Here is a 25713-nt window from a genome sequence, read left to right on the forward strand (position 1 = left end):
TAGATAAAACAAAACTGGCCATGAGTTAATGGTTTTTTAAACTAGGTTATGCTTACATAAAAATTCATCATACTATTCTCTAAATTTTGTATATGTTTGAAATTTTCCATAATAAAATTTTAAAAATCATCTAATATAAGGTACTCATGATACAGATTAAGATAAAGAGAATTAGAGTTTACGTGATATGTCTAAGAAATGCAAATCATATTCTAGAAATAAATAGAAATATTAAAAACATATATTTTAAATGCAGCTAGACTACATAAATCTTTGAGTTGATTTAATATTGTAAAAAATAATAAAGACTGAATCCTTACCACTCCTATGCCTTCAAAGGCAAATACAGCAGTACCAAAAAAAAGTGGGTATTTTTTCCAACCAGCTACTATTGGAAGGTTGTGGGGATCTGGCATATTCTGGAGAAAGAAAGAAAAAAATAAGGCACGTTACATCTGTACTTACTTTAAAGAATTTTAAATGAAAGAGCAAAATCACACACTTCCCAGCTTTACAGCAGCAAGAACAGGGTGTGGCAAAAGTAGGTTTACAGTTTGAGTACCCAAAACAGATATTATTATTGTATTATTATTTCATTATTGTGTTATTTCCATATGAACAAATGTAAACCTACTTTTGCCCCACCCCATATGCATTACAAAAGTGAATAATTCTTTCAATAAGCACTTGAAGCATCCTCTGTTAAATGTAGCCAAGCTGTTAGGATTCCACTGCCAAAGCAGTTGTTTTCCTCATGCCCACACATTCCATCTGAGCTAAATGCTCCTTATTACCTGTTTCCATCTGCAAATCCCAGGCTGTTCACACTGGGTATGGATCCTACCACAACAGGAAACATACAAGCATACTCAGGGACTGAGAGCCATTTAATCAGTTATCAACAAAATTCCTTCTCTATTTTCATGGCTCAGTCTCTAAGACACCTGGCTCCAGACTCTGACTTTCTACCTCATCATGCTGTGCTGCTCCCTAGCCCGGGTCCCCCGTTTTCAGGGTGTTAGTCTCTGACCTGACAGCTGACATGAAGCTTATTACTTGTGCATATACCTTGACTCGGGCTGCGATTACCTGGTCCTGACTCATAGCCTTGTTCCGACTCTCACTATCTGAAAACTTACAAACTGCACATCTTGTTCAAGATCTCTGGCTCCACAATGGCCACCTCTTCCAGCAGCTCCAAGTCTCCTAGTCCCTGCTCTCCTAGTCCCAACCGTGTTCTCTGCCTTATCTGATTGCAAGGGGAATTCAAGGCCAAGAAATTGAAGTGTGAAAGCACACAGGTAATTTGGGAAATAGAGAAGTCTAGAACATTTGAAACTTAGGTAGAATTGTGTGATTAATGGAGATACATGACTAAAAATATAAGCTAGAGTCAGAATAAAAAGGGTATTAAAGTGTTTGGATCATCTGATAACATTAAACTGTTATTCAATGCTCACACTGCCCCTTCTATTTAAGGAACTTCCTTTTCTGCTCCACTAACTCTTCCTCGTTCAGCTAAGGATCATGAACTCCAGGAAGTCTTAAGATATTCCTGCCTGTCCCCTTCCATTTGTACATGCTATAAGAAAGAGCCTACAGGTTTTGGAATTCAGGGGGCGGGGGAGGGTGAAATATCCATCCATCATAAGAGAATCTACAATCACTGCTATTGGGAGATTTCAGAATAACTGCTTTGGCAGCAATACGCAAGACGGATTGGGTCAGGAAAGAAAGAACAAAGAGTCTCCACCTTTCTTGAGTCCTTGGCCCATCTGAGAGATGAAAGCTGTATAGGTGCCCAGGAGAAAGCACACACATACAGCGAGAAACTCATTAAATCTTACAAATAATTTCAAGGGATTTGCAGAATCCCTTGAATACATTCTTTTAAGGGAAGTGGGTTAAGAATCCCCAGATTATGAACGATGGAATCAGTTGAGGTTAACTGCACAGTTCCAATAAAGAGGTTACGGACTAATGCAGTGTCAGTGGACTGAAGTGGTAGCAGCAAATAAAGGCTCAGAAGTGAAAGAAAACTATAAAATTACGTCTATACCCCCATCTCTTGTGATTGAATCAAATCTTAAAGGAATAAACAAAACACTAACAAGTTTTTAGGCAGTGTACCAAGGTGTGACCCTAAATCGCACAACTCTAATAGGTGAGTATTACTACCTTTGGAAGCCATACCATAAAGCCCAGAAGCACAGTTACCAAGCTTCAATACCAGATCTAACTATGAAGCCTGTACTTTAAACCTCCAGGTCACACATGGGTGCAATCAGCAATATCCTCTAAAACAGTGGTTCTCAACCTGTGGGTCGCAACCCCTTTGGGAGTTGAATGACCCTTTCACAGAGGTCGCCTAAGACCATCGGAAAACACATATCCTATATAATAAAAGGCTAATATGCAAATAGACCAAAAGGCGGAACAACTGAACAACCAGTTGCTATGATGTGCGCTGACCACCAAGGGGTGTGCGCGGAACATGGCGGGCGTTGGCTGCGGCAGGATGTGCAGCAGGTGAGAGGGGGTGCCAGACCAAAGAGGGGTGCCGGTCGCTGTCATCCAGGCAAGCCTCTGGTGGTTACTGAAAATTCTTTGCTCCCATGTGCCACGGTCCTGCCCGGTGCTCGCACCTGCTGCCAGCGCCAGCTCCACTCGTACCTGCTACTGGCGCTGGAGCCACCACTCACACCTACTGCTGGTGCCTAGCACCAGCCCTGACTGCTCAGCGCCATCAGTGGGAGTGAGCAGTGGGTGTGAGCAGCGGCTGCCACCCCAATCACCCCTGAGGGCTTCACCTCCCGCTGCTCCTGAGGGGTGCTCGGGCAGTAGCTGCTGCTCACACCCAGGTGCAAGTGGGCCAGTGCCATCAGCATGTGGGAGCAGAAGCAGCAGGAGCAGGGCTGCTGGCAGACAGGGGACCAGGAGCCGCAGCCGGAGGGCTGGGTGGGGGTGTGGAGGATGGGCCGAGACCCACGCCTGTGCCCACTGCAGCCTCACGGCCCACAGTTCCTTTTAAGGTGCATGAATTCATGCACTGAGTCCCTAGTTGAATACATAATTACATATTGTTTTTCTGATTAATCATATGCTTTAATTATGTTCAATTTGTAACAATGAAAATACATCCTGCATATCAGATATTTACATTACAATTCATAACAGTAGCAAAATTACAGTTATGAAGTAGCAACGAAAATAATTTTATGGTTGGGTGTCACCACAACATGAGGAACTGTATTAAAGGGTCGTGGCATTAGGAAGGTTGAGAACCACTGCTCTAAAAGGAAAGCAACTTGTTCTGATTATCTCCTATGTGCCACATGTGAAGCAGGGGTCTTCACACATCACTACTTTTACCTCCAAAGTAAACAAAAAATTTACTTATTAAGAAACATATGACAGTGAAAACTTGTTAGACTTACCCTAACAACGTATTGATAAATTATCACAAGACTGACGGCCATGGAAATGTTGGCAAGGAATGAGAGCATGAACAGATTCTTCAGCTCACGAATGAAGACCAAGAGAATTAAAAATGGAAGAAAGCAAAGCATATATATCCTTAGGTCAATACTTCTTCTCTCACATGGATTTGATGAATTGGTGCTATTCAAAACAAGCGCTTTACTCTCCAGGAATCCTTCATGAACCTACACAGGATTATTAAGAGAATAAGAAAGAGGGTGGGAAAAAATTTCCATCAACTTATAATCATAAAAGAAACTTATGATCTATACATTCAGTGATAAATTCCTTTACAATATTTACATTTTAAAAGATGCTCTAGTTTCCCAGAAATATATATATTAAATTTAAGGATATTAAAACAGGACACTCTTCTTTCAAAATAATTTTTACCATACTGTGAACAGAAAAATGACTAGAAAATGAGGAGGGTGGATTTACTAACTCATTTTGAAGCTTTGTGACTAACCATGATGCTTCATGATCCTGCAAAGGCTGAATCTGCGTCTGAGACCATCAGAAGAGGCGGTTTATTGTCTAGAACGGCCACTGGTAGGCTACTCAGCTTGCTTTCTTCACAGCAGAAAGTTCCAAGTGCCTCTTAGAAATGTGCAGTGGCCCAAATAAAATTTAGAAATCATAGTAGCTTTAAAACTGTTGTAAAAATCAATTGTTTTTACATGATCATCATATCCATAAGTATTTATTAAGAATCCACTAAATTCATTCATGGCCATATGTTAGACAGTAGATAAATTTTTGTTAAAGAAAAAACCTTCTTTAAGATAAGTCAACTTTACCTTAAAATTTATTCAGCCACTTTTATAAACTAATATTCAGTTTTCAAAAGAGATACAATGATTTATAGAATCCATGTATTAAAATGTCTCAGATTCAATTAATCACATAACCCAACTCACTAATATAGTAATGAAATGACAGAACACTTTAAAAACAATTTTAATAATACACAGCAGAGACTGATCTTACCATAATTAAAATACCAGTGAAAATCTATTTGCCCCCAACACTGTACCCTCTTTTGAGCATAACTTATCAAGTTTCTGAATACATAAAATTTCAAGAACCAGATACTATACTAATAAATAGCAAGTATTATTTATTTATTTATTTTTTAAATATATTTATAAATAATATTGATTTTAGAGAGGAAGGGAGAAGGAGAGAGAGAGAAACATCAATGATGAGAGCTAATCATTGATCGGCTGCCTCCTGCACACCCCCTACTGGAGATGGAGCCTGCAACCCAGGCATATGCCGTTGGCCAGAATCGAACCTGGGACCCATCAGTCCTCAGGCTCTATCCACTGAGCCAAGCCAGCTAGGGCGAAGAGCATGTATTTTTAATAGAGTACTTTCTATGTATCTATACAGCATCTCATTTAATTCTCAAAACAGCTCTCTGAGGTGTGTGGTAGTATTAATTTCAATTTCTAGTTGAAGAAACTGAGGTTTATGGAGGATAAAAAAAAGCTTGCATAATTTCAAGTCAGTAAGTGTTGGTTGGAGAATTCAAACCTAGGCTTGAAACTCCAGAATCTAGCTTGTAAGAGCTACATGTTGACCTAATAAAATACTGCCACCCTGCCCAAGTAGCCACCTGGCTTCCCCTCCAACATCTCTCTCTCTACATAGATTAAGTATTAACAGGCCAACAAATCAGAAGTTCAGAACAGATTCTCATGTGATTAACAATTCAAGTGTTAACTTTAATTTTATACTTAATAATCCACAATAAACACCTAAAAATGTACAAATTATCTTCAACTGCAGGGAATATATCTACTAGTTTTAAATTATATAGGCAATTTCTTACTCATACTGGACTGTCAGGTTACACCATGCACCATTTAAGAAATGTATAGCTTACATTAATCTTGTAAGTGGCCATCAAAACTTTGTATTTTATTTTCTATCATTTGAAATAGAAGCTAAACTGGTAATCACAATATTTGGCTCTTAAGAAGATATTTTATTTGTTGACTCAATTTTCTCAGTAGCCAAATTATTTGGAGCCAAATACTTCTGCATCAAAGAAGTAACTCCAATAACCAGATTAGAAGTTGATCAAAGTTAGGTGCTAACAAGGATAGCTGGCAAGAGAAAAGCAGTTACATAACCAGTTTTAAAAATGGTTTTTTGAATTATGAGGTGCTTGGGAATCTAAAATTAATTCTATCACAAATATCTCATAATTTAGTATTCTTTGGCAGAACAATGATTATAAAAATTTTCAGGATTAAAAAATAAAATAAAAGTGTAGATACATACCTAGAGCAAGATTCAGGTAAACATTTGAGTCCTTTGGTGCCCTCTAGAGACAGAGATTGGCTATCTAATAGGACTTCCTATGATCTCACATGTTTACCAAAATGCAAAACACTGAAATAAATATTATAAAATAAAATTACTAAATTCAGTTGTTTCCAGTTAGAGCTCAAATTGACTAAAAATCACTACTTATTAACTTTTTTTTCAATTATTCAGTAATCTAATGGTTAAAATTCCAAAGCAGGTTATGTTTTTCAGCAAAGCTAAAATCAAAATCAAAGCCATAATACCCTACATTTGTATGCTGCTTGACAGTTTACAAAGGCTTTCACAACCCTTTTGTCAGCTGAACCTCACAATAAGGGAACGGGGGGGGGGGGTATTACTATTTCCATTTTACAAACAAGGAAACTGAGACTTGAGTAGGGATAAGGGGATCTTACCCAATGAGTGCGTTAAAACTGAGAGCAGGGATTTGAATTCAGATCTTTTGACTCTAAAGTCCATACCAAATCTTTTTTATCCCTTCCCAACTCTTCATTTCTCATAAGGCCCATATATACTATTTCATCTCTCTGAAATGTTCTAGAGTATCTTAGAGTAAGAACCAAGAGGAGCTATAACCACAATGGACTAAATCATGGGGAGCACTATGGCTTTTTCACCTCCCAATTGTCCACGGTGGTGTAATGAGACAGCCATATGGCAGCTGCAGAGCAGGAGGTTCACACATCTAAACCCTTCTTTAGTTTGATGAAATACTACACTTGCAATTTTATGTGGATTAAGGCGGTAATAATCTTACCGTTTTTAACTGTAACAGTAATAGTAATTGGTAAGGTTTGATCAACCTGTGTGTTGGTAAAGTTTGATCAAACTACCAGAGACTGCTATCAGATGTGAGAGCACGCCTCTGGAGAGAGTGGAAATCTCTGATGCTGCTGTTTCAGTGACCATCTGTCTGCTGTGCCGAGGTACATGTTCATCATTCCTTTCCATTTTTCTCAAGTCTCAATGTCTTTCTTTTTCCATGTTGCCCTTTATTTCTCACAAGGCCTTTCATCTCTCTATCCATAACAGGCATTCTTCTTACCTCCCAGAGCATCACTTTTCTACCTGGTGTTCTAGCACACGTGCAAATGAGTTAAATTCTTCTATTTACCTTTGGAAGCAACTGATAGTATTTTGTAGGAGAACGTCACCAATCCTAAGCTTCAGATATTCATTTTATGTACTTTATATACTCTTTATGTCACACACACACACACAACTAAAATCAGTGTTCTGTCCAGTGATGAGCAATGAATATACTGGGTGGCAGCTGTGTCAAACTTAAATTTCAACCTAATTTATATGACTTAGGGCACATTACTCACATATGGCAAGACTCAGTTTCCTCATTCATAAAATGAGCATAGTATTTACATTACATTACAGAGTAGTTGTAAAGATTAAATGATATGTAATAGCTTATAAATATAAAATTATAAGGCATCATTAGCATTATTCATACACTCAAATCAACCTTTTTGGTTGCTCTCTTAGGAGATAATAAAAAAGATAGAGTATACTACCATGTTGCACAATCCTAGAAAAGCATCATTTCCATTGTATTCTACATAAATGATTGGCAAGATGATATCTTATCAGTTCTTGACAATAAATAGCCTCTCAACTGAGTTAGTAGTCCTAGAAAATTGCAACTTGTGAAGTTAACTACTTGCAAAATTAAAAGTACATCATCTATAATGAGTAATGCTAATAAAAGCATCAATTCTCTCTTTTATAAAAGGGGGTTTGATTCAATAAGCCTTTCCAACAATAGAAATCTAAGCCAGTGGCTTTAGCAAACTATGGCCCAAAGACCAAATCCAGCCTATTTTTGAAAATACAATTTTATTGAAATACAGCCACATCTATTTGCTTATGTAGTGTTGTTTACGGCTGAGTTGAGACAAAGGCCATATGGCCAGCAACACTGAAACACTGAAAATACTTATTATCTGGCCTTTTGCAGAAAAGTCTGCCAATCCTTGATCTAAATATAAAATATTCTGTTTTTTTGGTGGTTTACTGTTTATTATTCTGTTCCTCCCCAGTTCCTCCTGCACGCAGGGGGCTCAAAATGTTAATGAAAGATTCATTATGATTTGGTATATGAAGTAAATCTCTTCCATCCCACTTGCTTACTTATACTGTATGACACATTTATCAGTTCTTTTCTCTCTTTTTTTTTTTTGTCAAACTACAGCGGGAAGGCTGGGGAGGGTTGGGGGATGGGATGGGGGGGGGGGGTAAGAGATCAACCAAAGGACTTGTATGCATGCATATAAGCATAACCAATGGACATAAGACACTGGGGGGTAGGGGAGACCGGGGGAATGTCAAGGAGGGGAAAAAGAAGGAGACATATGTAATACTCTTTGTAATACTTTAAGCAATAAAAAAATAAATAAATAAAATAAAAAATAAAGTATTCTTTATACTTAGAAAAATGATTCAGATATACTTATATGGATACATATGGGTTCTTTAGAAAACAGTCACATTATAATTTTGCATTAAAATACCTAGAAGACAAGTACTACATATTACTATGTAAAATGCCTAGTATTGCACCATACACATGTGGATAATAAACTCTATTAATTAAAATAAAGAAAGAGCAGGGTGTAATGTAGGAATTATAAAGGCAAACTACCAGTGAAAGCACATAAAGAAATGTGCTCTGTCACTGTTTTGATAGAGGAGCTTTTTTATTTCAGTGCTTTGCATATTTGTTCAAATCAACAGCCTCTATTAAGACTGCAAACCACTTCCTCTTAAAGCAAATATTTACATATGGAGAAAATTAAAGAACACTGTACACTCCTGGACACAGCAACTTTTTAGACCATGGCAATAATTGTTGCATTTTAGTAATGTCCACTTTTGTACTTCACTCTTTAGGCCGCTGGCTAAAGCCTTATATATGTCTTTATAAAACATCAACGTAAAGAATATGCTCCTGAACATCTGTGTACCTAAAATTTGAGTAGCTAAGACTCAGTAAATTATGTCCTGTTCTGATCCAAACGAACAAGCATTACTGATATAATGATAAGAAAAGTAAGATCAGCAATAGCAGAAATCCAACTAAAGAAAAATCTACAAAGAAACGTAATTAATGAAAGAAACACATTTGCATATTTGGCCATGGCTTACTCAGAGGAAACATGATGCTATAATTATGGCATTGGAAGAAAATGATTTCAATAACTGGAGAAAAATACTTACTTGTTTCACATTTTCAGCTAAGAAGACAATATAAACACTACAGAATCCCAGCTGTGTTATCACCAGAAAAAAGTCAACCACACTCCTAAAAAGACAAACCCACAAATGAGTATTAATAAGAGCTGCTGAAATATTAATATATATTTTCTTTTTAACTACTTAAAAACATATAATAGACTATATTCTTTTCACATCCTTACAATAAAAATTAAAATATTTATTTTCTACAAAAAGCATACTGTTATGATCAGTATATCACTACAATTATTATTGAGCAAAAGAATGTTTCATTAAGTTAAAAGGCCAAAATTTTCCCATCACTTATTTCTGAAATTCAACAGTTTGTGAGTATATACTTATAAAATAATTTAATGAAAACATTTCTTCTTTTAGATTAAGCACAACTCTTCTACTTCTCACGATATTTTTCAGATTAACCCAGTGTATTTCCCAAGCCTCCCAGCTTCGTGTCATTTGCAAATATCATGAGCATACTCTCTACTATCAAATCACTAATAATATGGAATAGGAGAGGACTAAGGGCATGGCCCGAATCATGCCATCGGAGACCTCTTCAGTAGCTTAGCTCTGTTCTTATTTTCTAAAGCGATATCTATAAAATTCCAGCTACATAAAATAGCATAGGAGGAAGGGAAAGGGATATCACCAAATTAGCATTCTTTGGGTATGGCAGTTGATCAAGTCACAAATTTGTCTACATGTTAATATATAGCCCATATTTCTCAATCTTTTTCATCCTCACCTGAGGATATTTTTATTGATTTTACAGAGAGAGGAAGGGGGGGGGGGGCATCAATGTGGGAGAGAAACATCAATCAGTTGCCTCCTGTATGTGCCCCAACTGGGGATCAAACTGGCAACTTAAGTATGTATCCTGAGCAGGATTCAAACCCACAACCTTTTTGGTGTACAGGACAACACTCAACCAACTGAACCACTAGGCCAGGCAATATTCTCAGTTTTGTTCTGGGAACAGTAGGTGACTACAATGGCATGCACCTACTAATTCACTGTAGTCTCTCATGTGACCATCATTGTCAAGCTGGCAAATAATCTGGTCTACCAATCTACAGACCCTCCTTCTGCCATTTGAAACTAAAAGAGCCCTTGCCTAGATCTTCATTCTGGCCCTATCTCTACAGTTCTCCGTGGTTCTTCAGGTACCTCTTTTGGAAGTATTCTTGGTACCCTGAAATGAATTCAAGTTTCTTCTCTCTGACGAATTAATTTAAGTATTCCCCTTAAGGTCTCTTCATTCATCTTTGACTTTAGTATCCCACCAATAATCATTCCAACCACTTCTATGTGAAGCCATTCTTTTGATAGAAAAAACAGACACAGATGCCTCTGCACTGGAGCAGGAGGAAGAAGATACAATTATTGGGGCAAATCCATAGGGCCTGAAACTGTTTTCTTCCTTTTCCTACTCAGCATATCAAGAACTCTCAGCAGCTCATGAATACATCTAAATTCCTGAAAATCCCTAGAAAGGCCACATTTAACCATAAACCATTAACACTATTCTTTTTCTTTTAATTTTCTTTTTTTTAATTAAATCTTTATTGTTCAGATTATTACATTTGTTCCTCTTTTTTCCCCCCACAACTCCCCTCCTCCCAGTTCCCACCCCACCCTCCGCCCTCACTCCCAACCCACTGTCCTCATCCATAGGTGCACGATTTTTGTCCAGTCTCTTCCCGCATCCTCCACACCCCTTTCCTCCCCAAGAATAGTCAGTCCATTCCCTTTCTATGCCCCTGATTCTATTATAATCACCAGTTCTTTCTGTTCATCAGATTATGTATTCCCTTGATTTTTAGATTCACTTGTTGATAGATGCGTATTTGTTGTTCATAATTTGTATCTTTACCTTTTTCTTCCTCTTCCTCTTCTTAAAGGATACCTTTCAGCATTTCATATAATACTGGTTTGGTGGTGATGAACTCCTTTAGCTTTTTCTTATCTGTGAAACTCTTTATCTGACCTTCAATTCTGAATGATAACTTTGCTGGATAAAGTAATCTTGGTTGTAGGTTCTTGGCATTCATCACTTTGAATATTTCTTGCCACTCCCTTCTGGCCTGCAAAGTTTCTGTTGAGAAATCAGCTGACAGTCGTATGGGTACTCCCTTGTAGGTAACTGACTTTCTTTCTCTTGCTGCTTTTAAGAATCTCTCTTTGTCTTTTGCTCTTAGCATTTTTAATTATGATGTGTCTTGGTGTGGTCCTCTTTGGATTTGGGGTTCTCTGCACTTCCTGGACTTGTAAGTCTATTTCTTTCACCAGGTAGGGGAAGTTTTCCGTCATTATTTCTTCAAATAGGTTTTCAATATCTTGTTCTCTCTCTTCTTCTGGCAACCCCATAATTTGGATGTTGGTATGCTTGAAGCTGTCCCAGAGGCTCCTTACACTATCTTCATATTTTTGGATTCTTTTTTCATTTTGCTTTTCCAGTTGGGTGTTTTTTGCTTCTTCGTATTTCAAATAATTGACTTGATTCTTGCGATCCTCTGGTCTGCTGTTGGGAGTCTGTATAATATTCTTTATTGCAGTCAGTGTATGCTTAATTTCTAGTTGGTCCTTTATCACAACATCGAGGGTCTCACTGGATTTCTTGAGGATCTCACTACATTTATCGGCGGTCTCACCAGTCTTTTCGAGGGCCTTACTAAATTTATCGGCGGCTTCTAGACAGTTCTTGAAGCACCTTAAAAGTGTGGTTTTGAACTCTATATCTAGCAGTTTGCTTTCCTCCATTTCTGTCATTTGTGTCCTGTTTCTTTGTCTCTGCATTTTTTATGCTTTCTTGGTGCACCCCCTTGTGGTCTTTGTGCACAGTCTTGTTGTAGTTAAGCCTTGACTGTTGTAGGTAACACTGGGGGGGATTTGACCTCCAGGCCAATTGGTTGTTAGAATCAGCTGTGTCTGCAGCGGGAGAACTTCTGTCCTGATCTCTAGGGAAGTGCTAATCTAGCCTCTGCCTGAGGCTATCCAGCAAATGCCTGCGTGCAAGGCTTGGGCGGGGCGGATCCCAGGGGATCAACGGGGCGGGTGGAGCGAGCAGTTATGGCTGCTCTCAGTCCTGCCCTCAGAGGCTCTGCTTCTCAGTGTCCCAGCAATTGCTGCAAGTACCTCGGAGAGAAAGCTGCCCTCGAGTTCCGAGTGATGCCAGACAGTCCTGCTTCTCCCGTTTGAGTCTGGGTCCCCAGAGACTCGCCCGGAACTGGAGCTCAGAGCCTGAGACTCCCTCCCGATTGAAAAAGACAACCTCGCCCTCAGCCGCCAGCTCGCTCCACATGCGCCTCCGCACCTTAGTATTTTACTTCCGTACCACACCTCCTCTGAGTCTCGGTACGCTTTTTTCTTTCCTTCTAGTTGTAGAATTTCCACTCAGCCAGCCTTCCTGTGGTTCTGGGTGATGTCCGTTCCGTCTTTTAGCTGTATTTTTGAAGTGGTTGTGCGAGGCAGCAATCTCCGGTGTTTACCTATGCTGCCATCTTGGTTTCTCAATTGGTTCTTGTATGTGTGCTGACCTGGGATTGAACCCACATTCTTGGCGTTTTGGGAAGATGCTTTAACCAACTGAGTTATCTGGCCAAGGGGTAGAAATCTTCAGAGGACATTCTAGCCATTACAACACTATTTAATCTATTAATAGAGGAATATGAAAATTTGCCCCTTACAGCATTACTTAACCCCAGGATCAGCAGGCTGCGTCCCCACCCTCTGCTCAGGCAGCTGCAAGGCCTCTTCTTTTAATTTTCACTGCACATATCATTTGTACCACACTCAGCATTTTGTTGAACACCTATGCTTATTTTTCCAGGGCTGTATTCATCTCACTTTGATTAGCCATGTCCACCAATGATAGAGTTATATTTAACCAATAAGATAAGAATATCCTAAAATGCATACTTCAGATGTTTTCTAAGCATGTAGCTAAACAGCATAATTTTCTTTGAAATAATGAGATCACAACTTTTTTCTTTTCCTTGAAAAATGATTGAACATGATTATATCATACTAGAGGCCCGATGCATGAAATTCATGCAAGAGTAGGCCTTCCTTCCCCCAGCTGCCAGCACCGGCTTCCCTCTGTCACCTGGGACCTGGGCTTCCCTTGCAGCCCCATCTTAATCCGGAAGGACATCTGGTCTAATTAACATATTATGCTTTTATTAGTATAGAAGTTTGCCAGGTGCTTCATAAATATTATTTAATATTATTTAAACTCTAGTTTAAATAAATATTATTTAAACTACTGTAGTAAGCTTGTGAAGCAAGTATTATTATAAACTCATTTGATAGTGAGAAAACTAAAACAAAATAATTTGTCCAGGGTCATAAAATTGAAAAATGGTAGAGTTGAGATCTGATCCCAAGTCTGTCTAACTTTAAAGATTATGTTTATTCCCCCAACTTTATCATACTTTTATTCATGTATAAATTAACAGCATTTATAGGTTAAAGTACTTAAAATAAATGTAATTTCAATAACCAGATATTAATAATATAGCAAGCACTTACCGTCCCCATGCTGCTTGCTTCTGAAGACAACTCCAAGGACTTACTTCCATAGCAAAGCTCACAGTGTCACTATAGCCTAATGTTGACTTTTTAAACCTGTAATTTAATGACATACATGTATGTGAAAAAAAAATTCCAGTAGGTTCATAAACCCTTCCCTCTAAAAGACATCAAATAAATGGGAATTAATGACTATAGGGGTATTCCCTGACATTCTTTTTGAAATTTCAAGATCTGCATAAAGTATGTCTCATGAAATTTAAAAATTTTATCTGTCCTTATTACCAATATATTAGTTTTATTACTGTTGAAGTTTATATATTTGTAGAATTCATATAACAATAGTTGTGCTTCATGGATTTAAATATTTCAATTACCTAAAAACATTGTTCATGCTTAAATTATTAATTTTAATGACTAAAGCATTCTTAGAATAGCATTACTTAATACATCTGTACAGGGCTTTACAATATATTTTCACATAACCTATCTTCTTTAATCCTCAAAGTAGCCCCATGAGGTAGGTATTATTTCCCCAAGTCCTCTTTCCCACTTTTCTTTCAAGTATACATTGTTATTTAAAAATCATAAATGACTTGCCCACAGTTTTAAGAACATTTAAAACAACAAGAGTTAAAGATTAGAATATTAGTTTACTATTCCTAGCCAGTTTGGCTCAGTCAAGGGCCATGTTGTAGGCTCGATCCACAGCCCCATTAGGGCACATGCAGGAGACAAGCAATCGACATGTCACTTTGACATCAATGTTTCTCTCTGTGTGTCTCTCCCCGTACCTTCCAATCTCTTTAAAAAATAAAAAAAAAATCAATGGAAAAATACCCTGGGGTGAGGACTAACAACAACAACAAAGAATTTTAGTTTACTAGAATAGACAATATTTATTTTTTAAAAGTGGTCCATTATAAAGTAGAAGCATTTCATGATAAAAGATAAAGAAAAAAGAATATTATTTTACGGACTATCTACCAATCCACATATCAGCAAAGAACACTAAAGTCACTATACCCCAAACTGAATTACTAACAAATTGGAGATCATTACACTATAACTAAAAACAGTACTGCTTCCTCTATTTCCCCATATATCTTTCCTGATTTTCTCATTTACACTAAATAAAAGAAACCATTCTACGACTGATAGGGCAATATATTTATTTATTTTGAGAGAGAGAAAGAGAGAAACATCAATTTGTTGTTCCACTTATTTATGCACTCATTGACTGCTTCTTGTATGTGCCCTGACTGGAAATTGAACCTGCAACCTTGGTGTTTCAGGATGACACTGTAACTAACTGAGCTACCCAGCTAAGGCCAATAAGGCTATATTTCACTTTATCATTTTTTGTTAATCATCACCCGAAGATATTTTTTCCACTGATAATTAGAGAGAGCGGAAGAGAAAGAAGGAAGGGGAGGGGGGAGGAGGAGGGGGAGGAAAAAGGGAAGGAGATGGGGAGAGAGAGCATAAGAAGGAGAAACACATTGATTGGTTGCCTCCCACAAGAGCCCCAACCAGGGCTGGGGATCGAACCTATAACCCAGGTACATGTCCTTGAAATCGGGTCTACAAGCCTTTGGTGCGTGGGCCTTTGCTCTAACCACTATACAATATGGGCTAGAGCAAGGCTATATTTTAAAATAAGTAAATATATACTAACCAGATTTCAACCATATGAAATGCTACCATTTTCCAAATTCATTATCTTAAACTTGTCTATATAACAGATTACAGGAAATACAACTGCTAGTTGCAAAGCAGTGTAGAAATGTAAGACTATCTATTGCTTTAAATAATTACACAGCTTCAAAATAAATAGACTTAATGAATCCACATTACCTCTGACAGAGAAAGTGACTGCAACGCACCAAAATGTGCATACAGTGAACAGAAATAATTCCTATAAACACAAGGCTGATTGGTCCAAGCTGTAGGGGAAAAATTATAAGGTTGACATATTTAAGTTTAACAAAATTTAAGTTGCCTTATAAGCAATAAGACAAAAAACTATGCATTTGCCAATAAATATTTGTTGGACAAAATGATTAAATATTTTTAATGGGAAAACTAATAAACTGGATATAGAAAGAATTCCAGTAATACTTAAATTACCACATATAATTCCATCTTATCAACTTGACTGTCTAAACCAGCCGTGGGCACACTACGGTCCGCGGGCCCGATCCGGCCTGTTTGAAATGAATAAAACTAAAAAAAAAAAGACCGTACCCTTTTATGTAATGATGTTTACTTTGAATTTATATTAGTTCACACAAACACTCCATCCATGCTTTGTTCCGGCCCTCCGGTCCAGTTTAAGAACCCATTGTGGCCCTCGAGTCAAAAAGTTTGCCCACCCCTGGACTCTAAACCTATGAATACAGAGTACAGCTAGATATGCAACAAAGTAGGGCAGAATACATATTATTTAACATGAGACAGCAAGTCTATCACTACCAGTGCCCCCCCCCCCCCAAATAATTACATGCAACTATGAATCATTATCTAAATCAGCGGTCGCCAACCTTTCGGACCTCACAGACCACCAGTGTTCCGCAGACCACCTGTTGGCGACCGCTGAATGACTAAAACAGCACTCTTATCAATCTGGGATTGTGGGCAATCCATTTCTTCTATAGACTGCTTATTGAGCACTTACTATGTGTGAGGAACTGTGCCTAGAAAATAATTTGAAAAAATGGCACATAAACTTGAAGTATTTCTTACTAAAATTAAAGTTATTCTTGGGTAGCTGAGGCACAGACAAAATATTGCCAAAGTTCATTTTATAATTAGAAAATTTTAAGTTTCTCTAAATTAGAGTGAACAAAGTCAAATGCAGAGAAAGATGATATTAAAATTGTTTTTTAGAAAACTAGTCATTTAAAAAAGGGTTAAATATAATTTCATTACTTAAGTGAATTCTCTCCTATTTAGAGTCTCTGCAACAACTATAATAATTGGTTCTAATATTTAAATATTTGTTTTCAAAAAATGTTATTCCTTTTAACTATTGTTCTTGAAATCTGAAAACTACATATTTTATTCTGAATCTAAAAAACTGTAAGTTCACTAATACAAATAATCTTCTCTATAAATAAATGTGCTGACATGTGTACACTGCTTACTAGTAAATCACTGAAAATCCAAGAATAATAAGATATAAACATACCTGTAAACTCAAATACTAGTTTAGGATCTTTCTGTCAAATAATACATATTACTAATTAAGTAGAAATGAAAAGAGTAATTAACTGTCATTTTTGGTTAGATACTATTATCATAATTGGCATAACTTTATCAATACAATGGCTGAATGTTTATTTGTCACCTGACCATGTTTTAGTTGACTAGGTCAGATGTTAATTTGTGGTAATCTTTGCTGTAAATGAAGACTGATAGCTGTGAGGTAACTACAGAGCACAATGATATAATTCTTACCACGATGCCTGCATTTTTTATGGCCAATGGAAGTCCTAAAAGGCCAGTTCCAATATTTCCTTTAAGAAGATGCATAAGAGTTTGTACAAATCTGAAAAGTAAAAGTTGTAAGATTTAAACATTTTAGAACAAAAGCTATTAAAATCACATGATCATGGTTTTAGCATTAGGAGGTAATTAAAAATTAATCTAGGCAAGGAATCAACATTTCCATTCAACCAGAAGTTAAATGGGCCAGAAGTCATATTTGGTTCAAGTCCCATCTTTGCCATTCAAAAGTGAAATACAACTGACTGATTTTTTTAATAGTAGTTTTAATTTATTTTCCCCAAAAAAGAGTTCTCAACACTACCTGAGAACTTGACCAGAAAAATAAAATAAAGAATAAAAATACAATAAAAGTAAAATACCTAGGATTATTATGGAGACTAAATGAGATATTTAAGTAAAATTATTTTTGTACATATCTATACTAATAAAAGCATAATATGCTAATTAGACCAGATGTCCTTCTGGATGTCCTTCCTTCCAGACAAAGCTGCAGTAGGCCGGGGCAAGGCAGACGCGGCAGAGGCCCCCAGCTGTGGCGGCAGGCGGGGGCCGGGGCCAAGGCCCTTGCACAAATTTCATGCATTGGGCCCTTAGTTAAACTAATAAAGAAAAGGTAATTTTCTCATAAGACTCTTTGCTGCTATAATATTCAGAACAATACTGAAGATTATAGAGCTAGGTTGGTAAGATAGCAATTTACTGACATTGTCTATGTAATTATGGTACTAAACATACTTGATCTATGATCTATGATGAAGATAAGAGGAAGTTAATTAAAAGAAAAAAACATACAGGTTTTAAAACAATGTGTATCATCAGGTAAGATAAATACTGGTTAACTTTTAGACTATGAACTCCCTAAGGCACTGGTCGGCAAACTGCGGCTCACAAGCCACATGTGGCTCTTTGGCCCCTTGAGTGTGGCTCTTCCACAAAATACCGCATGAGCCACGAAGTTTCAATCGCACTGTATGTGCTCGCCCGCACGTGGCATTTTGTGGAAGAGCCACACTCAAGGGGCCAAAGAGCATGTGGCTCGCGAGCCGCAGTTTGCTGACCACTGCCCTAAGGGGTTTCACCTCAGAAAAGTTTCCTCTTAACAGGCGTTTGAAGGAGGTCTCTTGACCAAGAAAAAAAGAAACTGGGAAGACTAGCACAAACTTTAAACTTAGGAAAGAAAAATGCTTAAAACTTTTTAGTGTATGCTATTCTTTTCTTACCAATTAAAACATTACTTTGCTAAATCATTAATTACTCCTAGAATAAGAACTCACTCAAATCTATTAATAAAATAAGAAAAGTTTTAAAAAGTTCAACTGCATAACGAAGGGTTTACTACCTAGCTCCCACGATCTAACTCCCATTTCAAAAGCAACTTCTCTTAAAATTTATATCCTCTCAATCAGATCTTCCTTCAAGATCCATAACCTTTGATATGTATCATCATTGGAGTAATTCCTATACACTACTCTGTAATTTAGATGTATTTGTTCTTTCCCAAATAGACTATCAACACCTTGAGGGCGGGAACTATGTCTTACTCATCTTTGTGTCTTCTGTACTATCCAGTAGGGCCGCTCGCCCGTAGAAGATTACAAAGTATATACTGAGTGAAAAGGAGACATGTAAACCATACACTTACGAAATGCCCTCTTGATCATCAAGCTGGTAATGCTTCTGAACAGGTAGGAGCTCTTGCTCATGTTCTTCATCTGATGTCCCATCGAAATTCTGCTCATTTATTAAGGGCCTCATTACATCCATATCTTTAAAGAGAAAAACAAAGAACTCCACTATTTATTTTTAAAAGTGGGATAAAGCTAGTATAAATTAATTTTTAAGTAGTATATACCACTGGTACTCATCTTTACTATTTCTACCGTAAGTTAATGCACATTAGTATCCTGAGTTTTAGTATATTTAAAAATAAACAACTAGACTTATTTGCTGAACATTTTGTTTGGACTAAGCAGTGCAAAATGAAAAGCATAAGTATTCAATGCAAAATGTTTTCTGCTTTGTCTACATGAGGTTTACAGTAAAGGTCATAGAATTATGGAAAATGTGAAGAAATAACAAAATGAATTTTTATCTCGTTAACTGCAAATCATACTATATATACAAGTAATCATATTTTTAAATACTTAAAATTATAAGTCCATTCCAACCATTACATTTTTAGAACCAAAATTTGCACTTATATATAGCAATTTTTAGCATGATTTTGCTCATTTCAGGGAGAAAAGCAACACTAGCCATCACTTTCTGTCCTGTTCTAGTGAAATTTACTAAATTCAGATTTATTGAGATGACTGTTATGCATTAGTAAAGTCTGAAGTACAGGATAGTTTAAGGACATGAAAGTTTGTTCCATTCAAATACAAAAAACCTACATAACAAAGAGCTGAGGCAAACAAAATGATTGTTGGGAATGACTGACATAACTTTTAAAACTTTTTATTTTCGAATACTTTCAAATTTACATTAAATTTTCAAGAATAGTACAAAACTTTTATGTATCCTTTACAGACACCAATTTTTAACACCTTTCCTATCAGTTAGTAGAGAATGCATACAAGTAAAATTGACCATTACTAGTATAAAACGATGTGTTAAAAACTCTGTTATAGGGGGATTGTAGGATGCTCTGGGACACTTAGGAGAGAGACGTAAGCCTGATTTGGGGTTCAGGAAGGTTGAGCCTGTAATTTTACACAGGATAGTCACTGAGAAAGTGGGATTTTAAAGAAGACCTGAGGAGGGGTGAGAGTGAACACTGTAGCTATCTCAGAGAAGAGCAATCAGGCAGTGGGAACAACAAAGGCAAAGGCTCTAACGATGTGGAGAGTCTGGTGTGTTTAAGTAGGAAGGAGGCCAGAGTAGCCAGAGAGGAGCGAGCAAGGGGAGTGCAGTGGGAGAGGTCAGAGCACTACAAAGAGCTGATGGTATACAGCCTTGTAGACACCAATGGACATGAAGGCCACTAGAGCAGTGTTGACCAGCAGACATACAATGTGAGCCACAAACATAATTTAAATTTTCTAATAACCATATTTCTTAAAAAAGGAAAATAGCAGCAAGTGAAAAATTAGTAATGTATTTTATTTAATCCAATATATCTAAAGTATTATCATTTCAACATGTAATTAACATAAAAGATTGTTAACAAGATATTTTACACTCTATTTTTTATACTAAGTCCTGGAAATCCAGTATATATTTTATATATACAGTCTATTTTAATTTGGACAAACCACATTTCTTTTTTTATATATATATATATATATTATTGATTTTTTACAGAGAGAAAGGGAGAGAGATAGAGAGTCAGAAACATCGATGAGAGAGAAACATCGATCAGCTGCCTCCTGCACATCCACTGGGGATATGCCCGCAACCCAGGCACATGCCCTTGACCGGAATCGAACCCAGGACCCCCCAGTCCGCAGGCCGACGCTCTATCCACTGAGCCAAACCGGCTTCGGCTGGACAAACCACATTTCAAATGCATATATGGCTAAAGGCTACCATACTAGACAATACCACAGTAGAGAGTTTTGTGCAGAGGAATGACATGATCTGATTATATTTTAACCAGGATTTTTTCTGGGCCTATCTCTGCATTGTGTCAAATGAGAGTAATAACTTCTACCTCACAGGGTTTCATGATAATGAAATGAGATTATGTATATGAAGCATGGAGCCTAGCCCCTGGCACACAGTAATCAATAACTACTAGTTTCCTCCCCTTCTAATAAAATGATGTATTAGAAGCAAATTATGCTACATAGAATTTTTAAATGTAAAGCTTTGACAAAAAATTAATTTACTAATAATAGTAATTCTGAGCATTTATGAGCTAATACTGAATCTACAAAGATAAACAAAATGTGTTATGCCAGCCAGAAAGAAATAGATAATAGTAAAGGAGACAAATACTTTAAAAACCTAACATAATAAAAGCTTTAACAGTTAAAACATATGAAATAAAATCACACAAAGTAATTAAAAATCATAAAATCCAATTTGCATTATACATAAAGTCTATTATTTGCCAATGTCATACTGTAGTTTTTGGCCAAGTGCTGAACTGAAAACCTCTGAAAAATGCTATGTGATTACTGTAAGTAAAAGTTCACACTACTTTATAAAATACTATTAAACAATGGCTGTCAAGCTACCTAGACCTAATTATTTCTATTTATACATGGAAAACTTATAAATGGACATAGCTTTAGTTAGTATTGTACACTATACTTTATACCCATATGTATACATTAGTGGTACATACAATTGGAACATTCTTAAATTACGCAGGGCTTCTATGCTGTCTTATATTGTTCAGACAATTATTTCAATCTCAATTTCCTAAACTAAAGTCAAGCTAAATTTCCAGTTTTAATCAGAAAAATCACAATTTAGCAGTATGTATTGAAACCTTAAAATGTTTATCCTTTTCACCTGATAATTCCACTTCTGAAAAGCTAGTATATGGAGAAAAGAATTTCTGCATGAAGACGTTAATTGAAACATAACTTATGTTAAATATTTGGAAACAATCTAAATGTGCAACAATCAGGAAATTGCTAAATTAACTACACAGTGCATCCACTATGTAAAGTATTACAATATCATTAAATTATGGTTTTGAGTCTCAGTAAAACAGGCAAAAGTGTACCATATGCTGAGTGGGAAAGAGCTGAATAATCACAGCATGAGTACAATAATGTTTTGTTTGTTTTATTTTTTGAAGATTATTTTTGCTGGGTACAGAATTCTAGGTTGGCAGAATTGTTTTCAGCATTATAAAATGATTCATTTCTTGTCTTCTAGCATCCATGGGATAATGTTTTAAAAAGTTAAATAAAAACAAAAGACAGGAAATATATCAAAATGCTAATAAGTTAACAAGGATCTCAAATGAACAATGAGATCCTAAGTATATTTTCTATTTTTCTCTGGAAAATGTAAAAAAAAAAAAAGAAGTAATAAATTTGGCTACTTTTATAACACCAAAAGAAAGGAAATAATTTACTTATATTTTGGCAATGGACAAATGAAAAGAAAGTAAAAAATAGTTTATTTAAAATAATATAATATTGCCACTAAATCTGTAAACTAGTATCTATATAAGATGGGAACAGTAACCATTTTACTCATTTCTGAGGTGGACAAATACGCACAGCAAGAAAACTTCCAGAGGTCCCCATAGTCTATGAAATGAAATGCAGACCTTACACTATTTATAAAGCTTAAGGAAACCTGTATCTTAACTCTTCTACCGGTGCTTTTCATACGTGATTTTTAAAATTCCTTTTTAAGTGAAATATTTGGTCATTGTATGTAGACAATCAGGAAATATATAGATAAGCATCATTTTTGTAATTAAAATTACCGCACCCCCTAGAACAGAGGTGGGCAACCCCTGGCATGGCACGCTAGTAACTTTTGCTGGCATGCAAAACCCTCTTATAATCTTCCATTTACAATTTTTTTCTTAATATCGACTTTTTTATTTTTCAGATAAATTCAGTGTAGGTGCATCTTAGATAAATAATTTTACATAACAAGTTATCTTAAAGACCATAGACATGGATTGACGAGAGAGGGGAAGAGCAATTTCTATGCCTCTGCCTTAACTCACCCTGCCTTCCTAGATCCGACCAGTGTTTTGGTTTCATCCACATACACTTGTGAATCTTTGTTCTCAGTGATTAATTTTGTTAAGTCTCATAATAGGAGTAGCCTGACGGATGAAAGTAGTAGCTCGTGCATATCTCTGAAGGTCACAAAATAGAAACCTGATGTAAAATCTCTGTCATCAGTGATGCAGCAGCAAAAGTCCCACTGATATCAAACGGAGTCATAAAGTTTTCTGTCGGACTATCAGTGTACATGTATACATTAAAAAATAAATGTATTTTTCATCATCATATACTGTGTTGTTGTCGCTCGAATGAATTTTATTATTTCTTCAAGGTTCTTCACATACGTACACCTTAAGAGATATCAAGTAGGCGTAACATGTTCTCAAAAAATTAGGGTTGGCATGCAGAAGAATTTTGAGTCAGAGATTTTGCTGGTTTTGGCACGCACTCAAAAAAAGGTTGCCCACCCCTGTCCTAGTTCATAGTTCAGGCAACACTCGGCCACTGAGCAGGTCAGGTTGTGCATTTTTAAGGATAAATGCATTATACTACTCTTACCAACAATGCATGAGGATGCCCATTTCCCCACATCCTCACCTAGATAAGTTATTGATGAACTTAAAGGTCAAATAATGTTGTAGAACTATGTCCCTGAAACCTGTGTAATTTTGTTAATCAGTGTCATCCCAATAAATTCAATAAAAAGGAAAAAGAAAAGAGAAACCTGGGTTCATATCTGGGTTATGCCATTAATGAACTTAAATATTTTATCTATAAAATGGGGATAACAGTAGCACCTACCTCACCCCGCTGTTGTGAGGATTAAAGAAGATAATGCATATATGTAAAGCACTTACTTAACACACTATGCGATCCACAGCAAACATTCAATAAAATGCTAAGTTTATTTCTACCATTATTATGACTTTAAAGATATCAAACTGAAGTGCCCTGCACATTACAGGAATGTCAACCAACTAGTTACCGTAATAAGGTGTTTCTTTAAAACTCAACTTCTTTTTTAATCATTTAGCATCAAATTAAAAATATCCCTAAGTACTAGTATAATGCATTTAACTAAGAGGAACAACCTCTTTACTTTTGTTTTCCCTTTGGCAGCTGGAAACCATAGGGTGTTGTCCATTCCCTGGCTGGCGGTGATGTGTACACACAGCGCACCCCGCCCCCCGCGCGCACACGGAGAAAGGGTGGCTGAAGCTGCTGCTCCGACTTGACTCGTAACCAAGGGAACACAGTAAATCCTAATCGAGGCCTTCCGTGGGGCTAGCCACGTATACGCAAACAGTTCCAATTAAAAAGGTAAATAACTATGGAAGGAAATGCCTGTTCTTTCTTCAACCTGATAAAATTTAAACATAATTGCTTCCAAGACTCCTGACCACAGGTGCTCCGCGACCCTACCTTATCTGCATATTCTCCCCACCTGATGTAAAACAAAACTGCCCATCCTTGAACGTAGGTAACTAACTAGAACTGCTGACGCTTGGCTGCCTATGTAAACATCCCCTTCTGGGAACTCTTCCCCGGCAACAGAGCCCAAATAAACATATCTTTCCTTAAATCTACAAAGGTTCCTATCTTCTCTTGGTTGAACACACACACACACCCCTGACGCCCTCGTAGACCCCGACATGGAGTCAGTTACTCCTGAGCCTCGCCTTGTCCCAAATGTCTCCGGAGGGTTTGCCTTGCTGGGTTTTAAATTCCAACCCGTGCCTAGCACAGTGCCTGGCACACAGAAGCACCAGGTGTTTTTCTTTCTTTCTTTCTTTTTCTTTTCTTTTTTTTTTTTGGGGGGGGGGGCGGTTCTCTCCCTGCCCAGGGACTAGCAACTTGAACCCCGAAGCGGCCGGCCCCGCGCGCGGGGCAGGGTCGGCGGCGGCCCCGGCGCCCGCACCCGCCTCCCCGGCCCAGGCCAGGAGCAGGCCCGGAGCCTCCGCGCATCCCACGGGCGCGCAGCCCCGCGCCCAGCCCGCACGCCGCACCCACCGAGCTCCTCGTGCCCCGCCGCCTCGGCCGCCGTCGGCGCCGCCGCTTCCATCTCTCGGGCGTCTCCAGGTCGCCGCCGCCCGCCGCGCGCGCTCGCCGCTGCGACACCGACACCGGCGTCAGCCCCAGCCTCCCGCCGAGCGAGCGGACCTGCGCCGGCGCCCGCCCACGGCCCACGCACCCAGCCCGCCAGCCCGGAGCATGCGCAGTGCGGCCGCCCGCCCCGCCCAGCGCAGGGGCGCGAGGGGCCCCCTGGAGGCGGCTGTCGGGGAAGGGTTCCCGGGTAGCAAACCCCAGTGATGGGCGACGGGCTGGGGAAAGGCCGGGTGACAGGAGGGGAGGGGCATCTGCAAAGATGACCTGGAACTTACATTTGAGGAGCCCGTCCATTTGCAGGGCTTCAGCTTTCCTTAAGACGGACACTTGGGAGGGTCCAAAGCGGGAGGGGCTTGCCCTGTCCCTGCTGAGTTCAGACTGCTCCTGGGTTATCGATCTCCTCATGCCCCAATTTAGAGATATAGGAGGCACTCGGTAGATTTTAATGTAGTCAAAAATTTCACTTTAAGGATTTTCCAGTGTCCTTCAAAGGTATTTGACGTTAACTGCAGGGCTGAAGGGAAATAAAGGTTAAGAGTAATTATACTGATGCGCTGTCAAGCAGTCTTGAGCACTATGCCTGCATTGTCTTATTTAATTCTGATGAGAAACCTGTGAGATAATTCTCACGTTTCTATCCATTCTATAGATGAGGGAATCACAGCTCCGCACGGGCCAAGCTGAAATTCTACCTGCAGCCTGAGCTGGGGCTCACAGGTGGGTGCCAATAAATATTTAATGACTCAATGGGTGAAGCAAGCGTTTGATAGAATGGAAAATGATTTTAACTTTTGACATTGCTTTCATTTTTTTTTCTTTTAATTTCATACTTCTTTAAAGTCAGGACACCAGG

At 37.9% G+C, this 25713-nt stretch overlaps 1 protein-coding gene across 1 annotated transcript in view; it reads right to left on the reverse strand.

The window, feature by feature from the left end:
• SLC36A4 (solute carrier family 36 member 4) overlaps positions 1-24927 on the reverse strand; it is a 51093-nt gene extending 26166 nt beyond the window's left edge. Inside the window, exons 1-8 of the mRNA XM_081099705.1 lie at positions 24765-24927; positions 18749-18872; positions 17056-17146; positions 15454-15542; positions 13597-13692; positions 9049-9133; positions 3438-3665; positions 321-419 (exon numbers count right to left, since the gene is read on the reverse strand). Of these exons, the coding sequence (XP_080955831.1) occupies positions 321-419; positions 3438-3665; positions 9049-9133; positions 13597-13692; positions 15454-15542; positions 17056-17146; positions 18749-18872; positions 24765-24816 (864 nt within the window). The 5' untranslated portion in view covers positions 24817-24927. The remainder of the gene's footprint in view (positions 1-320; positions 420-3437; positions 3666-9048; positions 9134-13596; positions 13693-15453; positions 15543-17055; positions 17147-18748; positions 18873-24764) is intronic.
• Between the last annotated feature and the right edge of the window lie 786 nt (positions 24928-25713).

The sequence above is a fragment of the Myotis nattereri genome, assembly GCF_964212035.1.
Source record: "Myotis nattereri genome assembly, chromosome: 9".
NCBI lineage: Eukaryota > Metazoa > Chordata > Mammalia > Chiroptera > Vespertilionidae > Myotis > Myotis nattereri.